General features: G+C 47.8%; 1 protein-coding gene across 3 annotated transcripts in view; it reads right to left on the bottom strand.

Moving 5' to 3' along the window:
- Positions 1-281: 281 nt before the first annotated feature.
- The window catches only part of RPRD1B (regulation of nuclear pre-mRNA domain containing 1B), a 271,887-nt gene continuing 255,459 nt past the window's right edge, over positions 282-16,709 (bottom strand). For all 3 annotated transcript variants that reach the window (XM_086932237.1, XM_086932236.1, XM_086932238.1), the window contains one exon: positions 282-3,816. In XM_086932237.1, coding sequence (XP_086788363.1) covers positions 3,667-3,816 — 150 coding nt within the window. In that variant the 3' untranslated portion in view covers positions 282-3,666. The remainder of the gene's footprint in view (positions 3,817-16,709) is intronic.

Here is a 16,709-nt window from a genome sequence, read left to right as displayed (position 1 = left end):
CTGGAGTTGAGAAGATCGCTTAACACAAGCTCCTATCTTTGCAGCAACCAGAAGAAGGATCTTTAAAAACAATTATATAATCCTGAAGATGAAGTTTCTACACAGGACCAATCCACTGAAGATCTTCAAAGGTGTCATAGGAAAAAGTCTTACTTATTTAACATGGTTATAACAGAGTTACAGAGATCTTGTCAACACGTACTGCAAAAGTGATAGGTTCCATGTAAGAAGCTCAGATAAGAAAGTGCCATTTAGATCTGATGCCCTAATACCGCCTGATGAAATGTTTCACACACTGCATTTTATTTGTCATTAACGATGTCATACATACACTTACACAAATCATTCTGAGATCAGAGTCTCCATTCGCACTGAGGAATTGTATTTGGGGCATGTGCGGACACCAAAAACTAAAAACCAACAGAGCTGGAAAGGAAATAGGCATTATTAGCATTTTCACTCCTATCATTCGTACATGTAACAGAGCATACTATTTCACATCTAAACTTTTGCAAGTACAGCTTCTGATACACCCCGTAAAAAAGCTGGTTAAAAGAGTCTGAGCCCGTCATACCCAACTGCAAAGTCTATTTCCCTGAGCAGGTAAACATCAGACATTTTCTTTCTCTATCTCACTAGATAAAATCGGAGATTCACAAAACAGGTTTTGGTGTGAGCAAATCCCCTGAAAGTGGAAAGTTGTAGATATTTCAGAGGGAACACTTACAAAAGATGGTGGACACCCACAAGTCGATTGCAAGTAGTCTTCCACGATGAAATCAGCTGCAAATGTATTGCTGTGCAAGGCAAGAGTAAATCAGCTTTCATCATGTTAAAGGTTGGAGTTTTTTGGGGAGGGGGTGTACTCCAAAATAGGTGGGTTGTTTTTGAAGAGGTGTCTTCACGACAATAAATATTTCATGACTGGAGAAACAAAAAAATTAACCAGTTTAAATGCAATTGATGCAATAAATTCCTGCATTTGGAAGCATAAACGTATAACATTTTAGAATACATATGTCTATGCTGAGGAGTACTCTTGAGAGGATACTTTTGTAGTACCCTTGGAGTATTCCTGGTATAATTTGTGAACGCCAAGAAAAATTGCTCCGAACTTATGGGCACAAGTGGGATCACATTTTCAGCTGCAGGCCTTTCAAGAGAAGCGTGGCCCAGTGAATCTTGCATTCTCATGCTAACCCCTAAAATCTTCTAAGGTCTTAAAGTATTTGTGCTAGCTCTAACTGCAATTATCTCATGCCCCAAAAAAGCATGGCCGGCAGGTCAAAAGGAAAGGGCAAATGACATAACTTCGACGAGCTACTCTGATATATATATTTTGAAAAATCCTAAACCTCGATGCAAAGGCTCTCTCCGGATCCCCATTCATGGTGACTGGGACATCTAGTGGCAGGAACTGAAACTGCTGTCAAACCCTACTAAAATAAAATGCCAAGTTAGTAGTCTATACAGGCGTGCTCACACGTAGGTCCATCTCACCTATTTTACATTCCCTCCGTGTTTCACCTTTACTTAAGCCCAATAGACATGAGCCTCGGGAATAACATCGGCATGACTGGAGGATGATGATCATGAAGCAGTATTCTCTAACTTTAAAAACGGAACTTTCTAGAAGCAAACAGAATACATACTTCCATGACTTAAGGTAGATTAATGGACACTAAAACGTAGGAGTGTGAGTTTTTTTGTGCAAAATGCAGTTTCTGCAAAATTACATGTATTAAGTGAAATCTCATCTCTTTCTTGAGAAACTTTTCTTTCGAACCGTTTACCTCGCACAAGTACTGACAATAGGCTGGTTTAAGGAGAAACTGTCTTGTTTCATGATACAATCTCTACTAGTGAAAATTTCACCTTAATGCAAAATGGAGAATATTTTGCCTAGCACGAAATCTGAAATTAAGAGATTGTGTATGCGTAACATTTGGCAAAGGGCTTGATCAAGGCAGCCTTATTTGTTGAAATCATAATAGGACAAGGATTAAATAAAGGTTTTATAAACATTAGCAAGATGGCGCTGTGAATATGGTTTCCCCACCAGATGGGATATACTCCAAAACATTTAAAATGATTCTTTTACATTTTCAGATTGAACTAAGAAAAACTATGCAGGAATATTTTTGAAGGCCCCAGTGTAGACAAGTATATGGCTACGCCGAGTTCAATTTTCACTCAAATAACATGCGTTTGCCAAAACATGCACTACACAGCACCTTAGCAAAGGTCAAATGACAGAACCATAGACTAGAACAAGAGAATGAAGTCAACCAAAAGCCTGCCTGTTCCGTTTACAAGGAAAACCTTTGATACTCACTGGTGAGCTGAAGAAATCAAACCAGGGGTGAGGCGGCTGTGGGATGCTGAAGGGACGCAGATCTGTATGCCAAAGTAGTTTAATGGCTTCACGTCTCAAACATTTTACGCCAGTAGATACTATGATTTCAAGAAGTTGGTCATAATAGAGAGCCAAAAAACAGTTCATATTTTTCTAGACTAAACCAGGGGAAGCGTATTAGTTGCATCCAGTCAGAGTAAGCAGACCCTGCTGTGATTTAGCAGACCCTGCTGTGATTTGAGAAACACCAGTTACTGTACATCTAGAACAATCACAGGGTGCTCATTTAGTTTATGGCTCTTGAGTATTTAAGTACCAAATCTGTAGTAAACGCAGTGAATGACTGAAAATAGGACAGTGTTGGACTAACTTGCTATCACCACCATTATCCACGGGTCAAATGCACCATATGTGGGTGCTTGTCTGTTTTGGATGAACCATACAAAACTTCAGGAAACAGCGTGACAGAATTGATGATTTAGAAAAGTGGATTCTCTCCTCTTGAAATGTCGAATATTTTGTTGCACAAAAACATTAATCTGCTCGCAGCTCCTTGCACCAGGCACTCATCAACACTGTATAACAGCTGCTCTCAAAATGGTCCCTATAACCCTTAGAGAATTCATGGGATATTATCTAAAAATAGAATAATTATTTAGATGTCCATTAAAATCTTGACATCATTCCAAGCCGAGTACTTTTACTGCTCAGTGGTGGGAGTTCGAGAGGAAGCCTGCTTCAATATCTTAAAATAGCAAAAAAAGGATTGCTTGGTCTAGGAACTAATCAGGCCACCCCTCTTTGCTGTAGCATCACCAGGCCACCCTTTTCCTGGAGACAGATTTAAAGGTATTGCCATTTCACTGAAACGTCATAAGAAAACAAGCAGTTATTTTTTTCCACTTCACCATTGTTTGAGAAGCTGAAGTATATTAACATGATTTGGAGCTAGGCAGAGTAATAACAAGGCCTGAAAATTAAAATTAAACAAAAAAAACTTTAAGACTGGAAACTATGGACATCTTTCTGCTGTAGTGGCATGGAGCCTCTGACCAGTCTTAGTATTTCACTTCTCCTGAAGTCACAAGCAACTAGCACAAACAAAGCCCATCTCGAGCCTGATTTGCCTTAAAGACCAGAAAGCACTCGGCTGTTGAGTTTCATGGGGGGGGATCTGTGCATTTTTCTTCAGGTACCCAGCCTGTGCTGGTTGGAGATAACCTCCTGTAATCTGCCGGTACTGTCTTCCTCTCGCTTTCGCCGGCGGGAGACTTTTGCAGGGAGAACAAGTGGATAGGCAAACAGATGTCCTAGTCAGTGGAGAACAGGTCACCAGCAGACGGTAGAGGCGCCAGACCACCAGTCACGTTTGGCAAGAGCGAGAGATCAGGAAGGCTCTGGATGTGGGATTTCAGCTCTTTACGGACTTGGGTTACACGAGCAAGCTTCAATTTATATTCCTGCAATGAGAAAGAAGATATGGAGATTGAAACATTATAATCTGCACAGAAACTGTTGCAATGTTTCACTATAAGGAAGTGACAACGACAAAACAAAACGTGCGGGGGGGCAATTTCAGGGAGAGGCGATCTAAGAAAATGTTGAACATTGAGCATCAATCTATGCTTACATTTGGTGGATCATGTCTACCTTAGTTGCGGTTCTCAGCTTGTGACATAACATGCTTTTTTAAAAATAAGCCCATATTAAACGAAATATATTAACAACAACAACAAGGGACCCCAATTCAGTCAGCAGGGGCCCTCGGGGAACATACTTTTTAGAACAACAGCGGTCCCATGCATGCAAGTATATAGGAGACAATAAATATAGACGACAGAGGTCTTTAAATTTACTCAATGAACAATTGATCCATACAGAGAGAATACCTTCAACAATTCACCAGTGTGGTACACAAGCCTGTGCCCAAACACTAACAGATCAAATACAGAAGGTAGATTAAGAACACAGAAGGGCTTTTTAAGGCAAAAGTAACGTTTTCTGTTTAAAATTCAATTTTACAGAAGTATCAAGAAAGCACCATTACATTACATAGAAATCAAGTTTTGTATAGGGTGCTAGACAGGTCGACAGCGTTTCGGTCCCCCTACTTAATCATGGGGACCATCATCAGGACATTCAATTAATGCCTTAACGTTATTAAGCCTCTAATTGCCAGGGCAGTACACTGGTCCGTTACAGGCAAGGAGGTGGCAGCCTGTACTTGGCAAGACAGCCCAGAATCAGGCGCGTTTTGAACGCGTTACAATAGCGTAATCCGACGGTGCCAGGATACTACCGGGTTATTCGGTGGTTCGGTCTGTTCCCTGGCGTCTCCACGTCAGGAAGAAACAGATGAAAAATCGTGTCAGCGAGTTTTTCACTCCATAAATCTCAGGATATTAAATTGAGATTGTGTTTTCAAGCTGTTGAACATGGTTTGAAAAACCTTTGGAACAGATGAATCGTTGGAATGTTTCTATCCCTAGTATGAGGATGCTGGTAGTGAAATATACTACACACACACCATAGTAGTCCGGAACACTAACACACTAGAATCAAATCCGTATAGAAAGAAATATTTGTTTTCATCTATTACAAAATATATGGTATACATAGAAGTATCAAAAAATATATGCTCATACATATATTAATGTCTTCATCAAGTATGCATCATTTGATCAATCCAATAAATGCAATACATTATATTCACAAAGATGGAAATAGATTAAACAGTATGTGGTACAGAGAGATAAAACCTGTCTTCGCATAACCCTTCTGATCAATCGGCATAGCCAATATCATACACACTATAATCCCTTGACTGTAGCACACTTTATTAGCTCGCCTGTAAACACCAACACACAAAATTACTGGCGCCACAGAAAAACTTCAATACCAGATCACACAGCATGCCAAAATGAGGCTGGATTTCGAACCAAGCCCTTCTGCCATAGGAATCATCATCCTGCGATATCTGGATGAGAAGTGAGTAGGGACACGAGTGCCAGCCAAGAGATAGGGCAAAGGGTGGCCTTAACCCCTCTCTCCCATTCTCATGACGAGCTCAGCTCATCATGAGCCACGGTTGCGCCGTGCTCATGACGAGCTGAGCTCGCCATAACCACCGTGGCGCTCACACGCGGGGATAATTCCCCTGCTGCGCTGAGCATTCCATGAAAACGGGTGTGGTCATGACAAGCTCAGCTTGTCATGAGCACAGCGCCACCGCGCTGCGCGCGCCACCCTCCCCCGCCCCCCCAAGCACACGGAGGCATTACCCCCGCGGCGAAGGGGTTAATACCTGGGTAAAAACCTCCTGCACTGAAAGCACAAGATATATCTAAAACAGTAGTTAGTATTAGATTCCTTACCTTAGAACAGGTTAGTATTAGATTCCTTACCTTAGAATATCCCCAGGCATCAGTCTGGATCCGGCAACGTTTGCGTAGTAGTACCCCTGCGCGTCGCCTGCGGCGCCGCATCAGTCGTTGGCGCCGGGATGACGTGGCCCTCGCACCCTGACGTCAGTTCTTATACACAGCTTTTCCGCGCCAGAAACGCAGAGCCATGATAAAAACCTACACTGGTGCCATGAAACTAGGGCTCTGAAAAGGGATGACCTTAACCCTAGATATCGGTTCGCAGAACGGGGAGGATGGGTGGGGCGGTAAGGAATCTAATACTAACTACTGTTTCTTACAGATATATCGTTACCGAAGGTAAGTAACTTGTGCATCTGAAAGAAACAGGTTAGTATTAGATTCCTTACCTTAGAATAGATACCCCAGCAATACCAACCCCGGTGGTGGGTCTGCGAACCAATAATCACATCAGAAAGTCCTGTAGTTTGAGGCAAGATGGCCGCTGAGCTGTTGTGGAGGGTAGTCGCACTTACTCCCTCTCCTGACCCAAGAATGCCGACAGTGGATTAAGCTGAATATGCTGCTTCTTCAAGGGCTAGCCAAGAACCAGGTCGGAGTGCACTCTGGTACTGAGCCACGAACAGTTAAGGCAGCACTGATATCTGTCTCTACGGTATTAGCGATACTGGGTAGGCACTGGCGGAGTTTTTACACCAACCTACGAGTCTCTTTGAAGATGGCACATCGTACTGGGGCAATACCGAAGATCCAGAGTACAAACAAGCGATTGACCCCCACAAACAACACTGCCTCGAGAGCGCTTCTAATTAAGAAAGCGGAGAAGGCTGACAGAGTCGGAAAAGAAAAGGAGAAGAAAGCTGAGCAAAACGCGGCGAAAGCGGCAAAACTTGTAAACACGGCCGGGAGTAGAACACAGCAGCGTGGACTACAGCAGGGAGACAGCGTACAGCCAAAGGAGGCTAGGGGCTCACAGCATCTAAACCCTTCTGTTGCAAAAGAGCTTAGACAGCCTACCTTGTCTGAAGCGTTTGCGGGTAAAGCGGCAACTGGATCGACAGCAGCACCGTCTGAGAGCCCATCCGACATGGTGAACGCTGAAACAGCACCTGCCGCCCTCGAGGACGCAAGCGCTGAGGTTGCAGAGCAACAGGAGCTCCCGGAGCACACGCCTCCCGAGGAAGCGCTTCCTGATGGCAGGGATGCGGAGACTGCAACACTGGTGAGCAGGGGTGGAATGGAGCTGAGTACAAAGGGCTTGAGAGACACGGAGAGGTATAATAACTCGCAAATGTTGGACGCTCTCCTTCAGGTCGAAGTAGGGCTTCCCATAGAGGGCAAGCAGAATCATTTACAAGATGCAACTTGGGGTAGCCTGAAAAGTTTAGCAAGTTACGATTCTCAGCAGGAGCAAGGAGCACTCAAAGAAGGGAGAGGGTGATCCCCAGAGGGGGACAAGTTCTTTTCAGTAAATGAAGGCTCTGATTCTTCCCAAATAAGCTCGCAGAGAGAGGGCAGTACTACAGAATTATCATCAGACTCAGAGGAAACTCACATTAGTGCTTCTAAGAGCAAAGGTACGCGAAAGAAAAGAAGATCAGTAATAAGGCGGGACAGGGATAGTTCCATCTCTAGTACTAACAAGAAGTTGCTGTGGGACTATAGTGGTACCTCCAGAATCCACCAAGAAAATTATCCAGAAGAAGGGGCTGCAAGCAATGTGGGCTCAACGCCGCACGTAACATTAGATGTAATGTTTAATAAGCTGAAGCAGATGCATGCAGAGGCAAGGACAGAGAGCCGGAGAGCCAGACAAGACACAAAGAAAATTCAAGCAAGCATCAGGAAAATGAACAAAAGATATGAAGAAGTAGAAGAGAGAGTGGTCCAAGTAGAGGAAAAGACTGGTGGTCACGAGGACGAGTTCACAGACTGGCAGTCTCATAAAATGGAGCAGGGGAAGATTGTTGAAGAACTACAATGGAAGGTAGAAGACTTTGAAAATCGTCAGAGACGAAATAACGTCAGACTTCTTGGACTGGAGGAGAGGGTGGAAGGGCAGGATGCAAGAGGGTATGTGGTCAAGTTGCTGAAAGGCGCATTCCCAGAGGCACAGTGGCAATGGGAGACTGAGGTTCAGAGAGCCCATAGATTCCCACTTACGCAGAAGAAGAGACAAGGTGGTTATCAGGATACCTTGCCAAGGGCTATGATAGTTTTTCTAGGAAACTTTCTTGCGAGGCAAGAAATAATGACAAAGGCCAGGCCTGATGCTAAGAAAACATTTGACGGAACCACTTTCTTTGCAAGGCCTGACTTCTGTCATGTGACAGTTGAAAGGAGGTGGAAACTTAGACAATTAATCACTCCTTTTCAGCAACAGGGCTCTGAGGCATATTTAATGTTCCCTGCGAAACTAAAAGTTATCATGGGGGTCAAACCAGAATGTTTTTTTCTGAAATCAAGGCAGGCGAATACCTAGCGGAGATCACAGAGAACCATAGGAATAGAAATAAGAGAGGCACCGAGTCAGCTAGAGTAACATAGAACACACTCGGGTCAGATCTAGACTTATGGCTAGACTCTAGAAGTTTGCTTTGCGAGGAAAAGGGAAAGGAGGGGGAGGCAACGCTACAACAGAGAGCAATCACACATAGATCATGTATGACCTATTTGCCTGTAGCAGGGGGGGTGGGGCAGCCAGGGGGAGAAGGGGGGAAGAGGGGGGGCACGTGGGGGTGGTGATGGATGGCAGGTAACTACAGCACAAGAGAAGAAGACACATGGATATATCCTAGTACTAGGAGGAGGGCGAATGGATTGGGTACTTTATAAGGGAAACAGCATTGTGTATAGATGGCCTTAAAGATTGCCTCTATTAATATCTGCGGCCTAAACGAGGGAGGGAAAAGACAGAAGGTAGCGGCAATGTTAAGATCATTGAAATTCGATGTTATATGCTTCCAGGAGACGCACATTGAGGGCAAGAGCAAATACCTTTTGGAACAACTTGGTTTTGAAGTCCTCGCACATACACAGCAGGATACTAAGACAAGAGGTGTGGTCTAATTGCTAAAAAGGGAGTAATAAAGGTCAAGAAAAGGAAGGAAGATCAAGGGGGGAGATGGGTTATGATTGAAGCAGAAACAGGCGCTGGATGTTACACAATTGTTTCTGTATATGGCTCAAATGATGATGAACCCGAGGTATTTGACTTCCTAGATTTGGAATTAGCTCTCTGGCCAGAACCTGTGATCTGTTGCGGGGACTTCAATGTAAATGGATTGCCAGGGTTGGGTGTGACGGGGGGAGGGAGGCGGCAGGGGGACTGTAAAAGGAAATCACGCAGGGCCATTCATAATCTAGCACAACATAACGCACATGTGGACGTCTGGGCAGTCAACAACCCACCAGGGACAGGCAGTACCTTTTACTCAGCGCCACATAGGATGATTGCTAGATTAGACTACTTCTTTATCTCCAGCTCCTTGGTTGCTGGTACCCAGATTGAAAGGCTTCCCCGGGTATTCTCAGAACATGACCCTCTTATAATAACTATCCCCCAGACCACCAGGGGAGAACGATTAGAGTATAACTGGATGTTTGAGAGAGGATTATTAAGCGAAGAAGATTATGTTAATAAGGTGAGGGTTTGGATAAGGCAGTTCGGGGAAATTAATAGAGGATCAGCATCAGCGGGGATGGTCTGGGATGCCTTTAAAGCCGGGGTGCGGGGAGAAACACTAAGCTTTACACTATATAGGGCTAAAATGGAGAAATTACCATTAATTAGAAGACTTAGCGACCTGGCGGGGATGGAAGATCAACTTATTCGTGCTATCATTAATCAAGAGCCATTGGAGGACATTTTATTGAGGATAGAACTAAAGAAATCGGAGGCTAGTGAGAGCATGGCAAGGAAAACTGCAGGTAATTATATGGTCAAAAAAGAAAAATGCTATGAATTCAACGAGCGAGTAGGCCATCTCTTAGCAGTGCGAATCAGACAAAATATGGCAGCTGGGGAAATAAAAGAAATTAAGGATGGCAGGGGAAGGGTTGTAAATAAGGTAGAGGAGGTACGGGAAGTTTTTAGGAAATTTTATGCAACTTTGTATTATCCCGACCATAGTAACAGAGAGCTTGAAATAGAGGAATACTTGGCAGGCATCCCACATGTAGAGCTAAAAGATGAAGAAAAGGAGGCATTAGAGATGCCGCTGACTTTGCAGGAAGTTCAAAATGCAGTAATTCTGCTACCAACAGGGAAAGCAACAGGTCCTGACCAAATCCCAGCTGAATTTTATAAAACCTTTTGGGATATTCTGGGTATCGATATGCTCGAGACATTGAGACAAGCACAGTTGGGGAGAATATTCAGCAGACCTGGGCGAGGGCAGACATCATTGTAATCCTTAAAAAGAATAAGTCACCTTTGGAGCCGGGGTCTTACAGACCGATAACGCTTATGAAAGCGGACGTAAAAATGTATTCTAAAGCACTGGCTCAGAGGCTGAGTAAGATAATTGAGAGCCTAGTAAATACCGCACAGCACGGATTTATCCCGGGGAAAGGGACCACGCAGCACAGAAGACAAATGGTTACCATCTTGGACGCTGCGGGAGCTGCAGCGGACCCTGTCGCTGCAGTATCCTTGGATGCAGAGAAGGCCTTTGACAGGGTGTCCTGGAGCTATCTGTGGAAGGTCTTGGAATGGTCGGGCATAGGCGCAGGATTTATTAAGGCTATGCAGGCTCTATATGTGGAACCGACTGCAAGAATTAAGATTAATAAAGGATATACCTCCGAAGTACCAATAAGGCGTGGTACACGGCAGGGTTGCCCGGCCTCGCCGCTCTTATTTGCGTTATATCTGGATCCCTTGCTGCGAAGACTCGAGGAAAATAATAATATCCTTCCCATTAAACTCCACGGGCAGGAGTACAAAATATTCGCATATGCAGACGACGTAGCGATTATCACACCAAACCCAGGAAGTGCAATAATCGAAATAGAGCAGGAAGCAGCAAATTTTGGCAGGGTGTCAGGATATTCAATAAATAAAGGGAAGACACGGATCGTACAGAATAACTCTGTAACATATCAAGACACAAGAGTGGTCACAGAAGCGGTATATTTAGGAATAAAAATGACAGCTGACCTAGATAAACTGGTAGAGCTAAATATGGGTCCACTGCTGGCAAAAGTAAAAGAAAACACCGAAAGGATTCACACTCTACACCTGACTTTGATGGGCCGTATCAATGTAATAAAGATGGTAACCTTCCCGAAGTTCCTGTATCTTTTCAGACCTATCCCATTATATTTTGATCATAATTGGTTTAATAAATTAGAAGGGATACTAAACAGATTCATATGGGCACAGGGGAAGACAAGGAGAGCCTATCGGTATCTCACGTTATCTAGTGAGAAGGGTGGTTGGGGGGCACCAGTCTTTATTATTGGGCAGCCGCCCTGCAGCATTTTCAGGGGCTGATCGGGGGTGGTGGTCTAGGGCAAATTGAGGGTAGGTTAGGATTCACTAATGTATACACTGCACTACTGGGTGAGGGGGCGGAGAATGGATTTCTAAATACAATTGATTTCAGTTACTTTAAACATACACGTTTTAAGACATTAAAGGCGGCATATAGGATCTGGAGAGCGATATAAAAAAAACTGGGTCTAGGTAGGTACAATAACTATACAAGGCTGTACACTAACATTTCATTACCAGGAGACATTTTCAGGGATACAACTATGAGGGACTGGAATAATAAGGGTATTGTAAAGGTTGGTAACCTCCTGGACAACCAGGGGGGTACACTACAATTTGGGGAACTACAAGCTAAATTTGGACTAGAAGGTCGCAGCTTTTTTAAGTACTTACAAGTAAGAAGCTTTCTTCAACAAAAGCAGGGCGGACCATTAGGCTTTGGTCAGAGTAAAGTAATGGAATATATAGAACGTTCCATCTGTTGTACAATTAGGCGACTATGCTGAACTCAGTGTAATCAAAATCGACAATAAGGGGAAATATGCCCTAAAATGGATAGAAAAACTGGGGATAAACCCAGAAGGCTTCCAGGCATCCCTCGATATGGGACGAACTGTGCTCTGTTCAGCCACATTACAATCTCAACATTATAAGACTATTTACTCACTATATCATACACCGGCTAGAATTGCACAATGGGGCGGCACGGCCGGAATATTATGCCCTCACTGCAAACTCTAATGATGCAGACATTGTGCATATGTTTGCTCAATGTCCACAGTTGTATACTTTAAAAAACGTCATTGAGGAATTTTTGGAAATCTCACTAAAAATTAAGATAAAGCTTACAGATGAACTAACTATCTTGGGGGTGGGGGAATGCGTTGAGGGATTACCAGTGGAATTTCTATCTCTGTGGCAGTTTATCGTATTTGCATAGCAAGGACATGGTTGGATAAGGTTCCCCCCTCTTTCCAAACATGGATTGCAAGCCTCCTCGCTATGTATAACCTGGAAAAAGCAATATCTTTCGAGGGATACAGAGGCGGAAAGAAGGTGGGCAAGGTGATGGGACTGCCCGATGTGGAAGGCTGTGATTACCTGGGGCAGGAAAAAGGGTCGCGTCCGCAACACAACTTTGTCTGGATGGACAGAAAGGAAAGGAGGTTGTGAAGAAAGAGCCTGGAGCTCACTCACTCTCCTGGCAGAGGTGATGGTAACCAGGAATGCCGTCTTAAGAGTAAGGAGACGAAGAGGACAGTTATGAAGTGGCTCAAAGGGAGCGCACATCAGATACATCAGAACAAGATTCAAGTCTCACTGAGGCATCACGAAAGGAACATGGGGAAACATATGAGTGATGCCCTTCAAGAACCTATTTACAACTGGGGACTTGAAAAGAGAGGGCTGATCAGGGAGCCTTAAGAAGGCGGAAATGGCAGAGAGGTAGCCCTTAAGAGTGCCCAGAGCAGAAGAGCCATGCTGGGCAAGAGAATGAAGAAAGAGGAGAACCTCAGAAAGGGGGGCAGAGAGTGGATCCACAGCCTTTGCTGTGCAGCATGCCACAAATTTGTTCCACCTGCAGGCATATACCGATTTTGTGGAGGGACGCCTGGTTGCCAGAATCACATCACAGACTTCAGGAGGCAAGTCAAATGGCCTCAACTGTCGCCGCTCAATCTCCATGCATGGAGGTGGAGGCTGGACAGGTTCGGGTGGAGGACAGTCCCCTGCTGCTGCGACAGAAGGTCCTCCTGAAGAGGCAGACGAATCGGGGGATCGACTGACATACTCAGTAGCTCGGGATACCAGATCTTCGTGCCCAGTCCGGAGCCACAAGGATGACTTAAGCCCGGTGGCGCCTGATCTTCAGCACTCTCGCAGAAGTGGTATAGGCGGTAAGGCGTACAACAGGCCGCAGCTTCACTCGCGACGAAAAGCGTCTCCGAGCGAGTGCCGCCTTGGAAATCCCAACGTGCAGAACTGATGACATTGCGCGTTCTCTTCTGTGGCGAATAGACCTAACCAAGGCTCTCCCCACTGCTGAAAGAGACCTTGCGCCACGTCAGAGTTCAGACGACTTTCGTGATCCATCATGCACCGACGGCTGAGTTCGTCCGCCCTGGCGTTCAGGGAACCTGCCAGGTGTTGAACCACCAGGGTCACGCCCTGATGTCCCATAGCCCCCTGGCACAGGGTCCACAACCCTACTCCGCCCTGTTTGTTGGAGTACCACATGGCGGTGGTGTTGTCCGAGAACACCTGCACTAGACTCCCCCGGACAGAGGGGAGGAATGCTTTCAGTGCAAGACGGATCGCCCGCAGCTCCAGAAGGTTGATGTGGAGCTGGGACTCCGCCGGAGGCCACAGGCCTCTGATCTCCGCCTCTCCCATGTGGCCCCTCCAGCCCAGGAGGGACGCGTCCGTCACAACTACGTGCTCGGGTTGGGGTAGGGAGAGGGATCTGCCACTGACCCAATCGCGGTCTGTGAGCCACCACTGCAACTGTTTTGCAGTGCCCTCCGAGATCAAGACATGGTCGGACAAGTTGCCCTGATGCTGGGCCCACTGAAACTTCAGGTCCCACTGCAGAGCCCGCATCCGCCACCTGATGTGATGCACCAGAAGGATGAAGGAGGCCATAAGCCACAGAAGCCGCAGCGTCAACCGGACCGAGACTCAGGATAAAGGCGAAAGATCGGATTCAGAGCCTGAATATCCCGAACCCACTGCTCGGGAGGATAAACCCGAAACTGCGCCGAGTCTAGAACCGCTCCGATGAAGAGGAGCTTCTGAGAGGGGCACAGGTGTGACTTCAACACATTGATGGGGAACCCCAGCAGGTGCAGGAGGTCGGCCGTAGTCTGGAGGTGGCTGACTACTGTCCGGGGCGAGCCCGTCTTCAACAACCAGTCGTCGAGATAGGGGAAGACTGACACCCCTAATCTGCGCAGATGAGCTGCGACCACCGCTATCACTTTCGTGAACACCCGAGGGGCGCTGGTAAGGCCGACGGGGAGCACGGTAAACTGAAAGTGCTCGTGGCCTACCGTGAACCGCAGGTAACTCCGGTGGGCCGGCAGGACGGGGATGTGAAAATATGCGTCCTGCAAGTCCAAAGCTGCCATCCAGTCTCCCGGGTCTAGGGCAGCTAAGACCTGAGGCAGAGTCAGCATCTTGAACTTCTCCTTCTGGAGGAAGCCGTTGACGTTCCGCAGGTCCAAGATAGGGCGCAGGCCCCTTTGCCCTTCTTGGGAAGCAGAAAGTAGTAGGAGTAACAATCACACCCTACTTCAGGCCCAGGAACGCGCTCGATGGCCCCCTTGGCCAAGAGGGCCGTAACTTCCTCTTGCAGAAGTTGCAAGTGATCCCCCAACACGCGGGGGTATCGTAGTCGCATGGCTGGAGCGGTCGTCTTGAAGGGGAGGGAGTAGCCCCTTCGGACGATTTGCAGCACCCACCTGTCCGACGTGATGTCGCGCCAGTGGGGGAGATGAAGGCGAACCCTGCCCCCCACTGGCCTCAAATGGGCCTGAAAGCTCGGACTAGGAAGGCTTTGAGGCGGATGCTGCGGGGGTGGATGTGGACTAGCCTCACCGTTGTCCCCTGGCACCGCCACGGCGGTTACCACGTCCGCCACTGCGCTGGATGTTAGTTTGCGGCCCGTGGCTGGCAGGACGTGTGGGGGCGCCCCTTCCTTGGCCACGAAAGGCAGCACTTGTCCGCAGCCCTGGAGTCCTTAAAGCGCTCAAGCGCACTGTCCACCTTGTCGCCAAAAAGGCGACGGCCATCAAACGGCATGTCCATAAGGGTGTCCTGGACATCAGCCGAAAAGTTGGCGGACCGGCGAACCGCCACCGTAGTCGCAATCGCCCTGCCTAGCGAGTCCGTTGTATCCAGCCCACATTGAATGGAATACCGTGCCGCATCTCGACCGTCCGCAAGGGCTTGGGCGAGTTTAGCCCAGGCCTCCTCCGGGCATTGTGGCAGCATGTCCGCGACCGTGTCCCACAGAGAGTGGGTATAACGGCCCAAAAGGCACGTGGTGTTGACTGACCGCAACCTTAAACTGAGCGAGGAGAACATCTTCTTACCATATTGTTCGTACCTTTTGGATTCCCGATCAGGAGGAGCTGTCGGGAATGCGGTCTGGGAATTAGAGGCCTGGATAACCAGGCTCTCAGGGGTGGGGTGGGTGGACTGGAAACTAGGGTCGCCCGGGGCCGGGCGGTGCGTCTGGCCACGTTCCTATCTACAGGGGGACCTGTAGCGGGCCTGGACCAAGTGCCCAAAAGAACGTCAGTTAAGGCCTCATTAAACGGCAGTAGAGGCTCAGAAGAGCTTGCCTGCGGTTTAAGGACCTCAGTGAGGAGGTTAGTCCTCACGGCCACGACGGGGAGCTCAAGAGCCGGGGCCTTGGCCGTCTTCGTCAGCACCACACTATAGGCAGACCCCTCCTCCGTAGCCACAGTAAGGGGCAAGACAAATCCAGTGTCGGGCGAAGAGTCCAAACCACTGGCCTCCCCTAGATCTCCTGCCCAGTCCTGAAAAGACTGGCACTCCCGTGCCAGAGGGTCCTCAGACCCCTCCCAATCCGCCTCGCCCTCCATCTCCTGGTACTCCGGTTTAAATGATGGGGCCGGATCATAGAAGTATTGCACTTCTTTCGATGTCGAATGCGGCGTCGATCGACGCCTTTCCGACCCTGGAACCAGATCAAGGCGGGGATTGGGGACAACGTCGTCCGGGGACGGCGTCGGGGGCGACACCCTAGGAGTCGAAGCCGGCGGAGGGGCCCGACCAAAGCACCCGATGGCGCCAGGGCCGAAGCATCTGGCCCGCTTGAGCTCCCAGTCGGGACCGCATGGCCCGAAGGCGCAGCGGAACCAGACGGAGGAGTGAGCGACCTCATGGCCGTGAGGAAGGCATCAATCTCCTCCGGCGCCGCGTTCTGCCCAGGGACAGGTGGGTATGGAGCAGCACGCGACGTCTGCGTCTCCGGCGGAGCCGCGTGGGCGGTGTCGCCCTAACCCCCGGCCGCGTCGTGCGAGCGTCGGGTGAGTCAGAAAAGCGGTGTCGCTTCTTCGACTTCTTGTGCCTCTTACCTGAGGACTTTGAGTCCGACGAGTGGTGTAGACTCGCCGAGCTGTGATGACTCCGGCCCGCGACCGGTCCCTCGACCTCCTCCGGGACTGGGACCTCGATCGGCACGGGGCCGACTGCCGGAGCTCGAGGCGCTTACGGGACCGCTCCCGCCTAGCTTTTGACGTCAAGGCCCGGCAGTCGGGGCACGACTTGTCATCGTGGTCGGCCCCTAACCAATACAGGCACCAGCGATGGGTGGTCGGTAACCGACATCAGTCGGCACAGGGTTTGATCCCTAAACCACACCGATGGAGTCGTTCGACTCGAAAAACAGATCAAAGAGGATCGAAAAAGTTTAGTCAAAAAATTACTAAAGGGTACCACTTTT

This window comes from Lissotriton vulgaris, chromosome 7 (genome assembly GCF_964263255.1).
Source record: "Lissotriton vulgaris chromosome 7, aLisVul1.2, whole genome shotgun sequence".
Lineage (NCBI taxonomy): Eukaryota > Metazoa > Chordata > Amphibia > Caudata > Salamandridae > Lissotriton > Lissotriton vulgaris.
The sequence above is the reverse complement of the archived record's forward strand: the minus strand, read 5'-3'. Positions and strand labels throughout refer to the sequence as shown.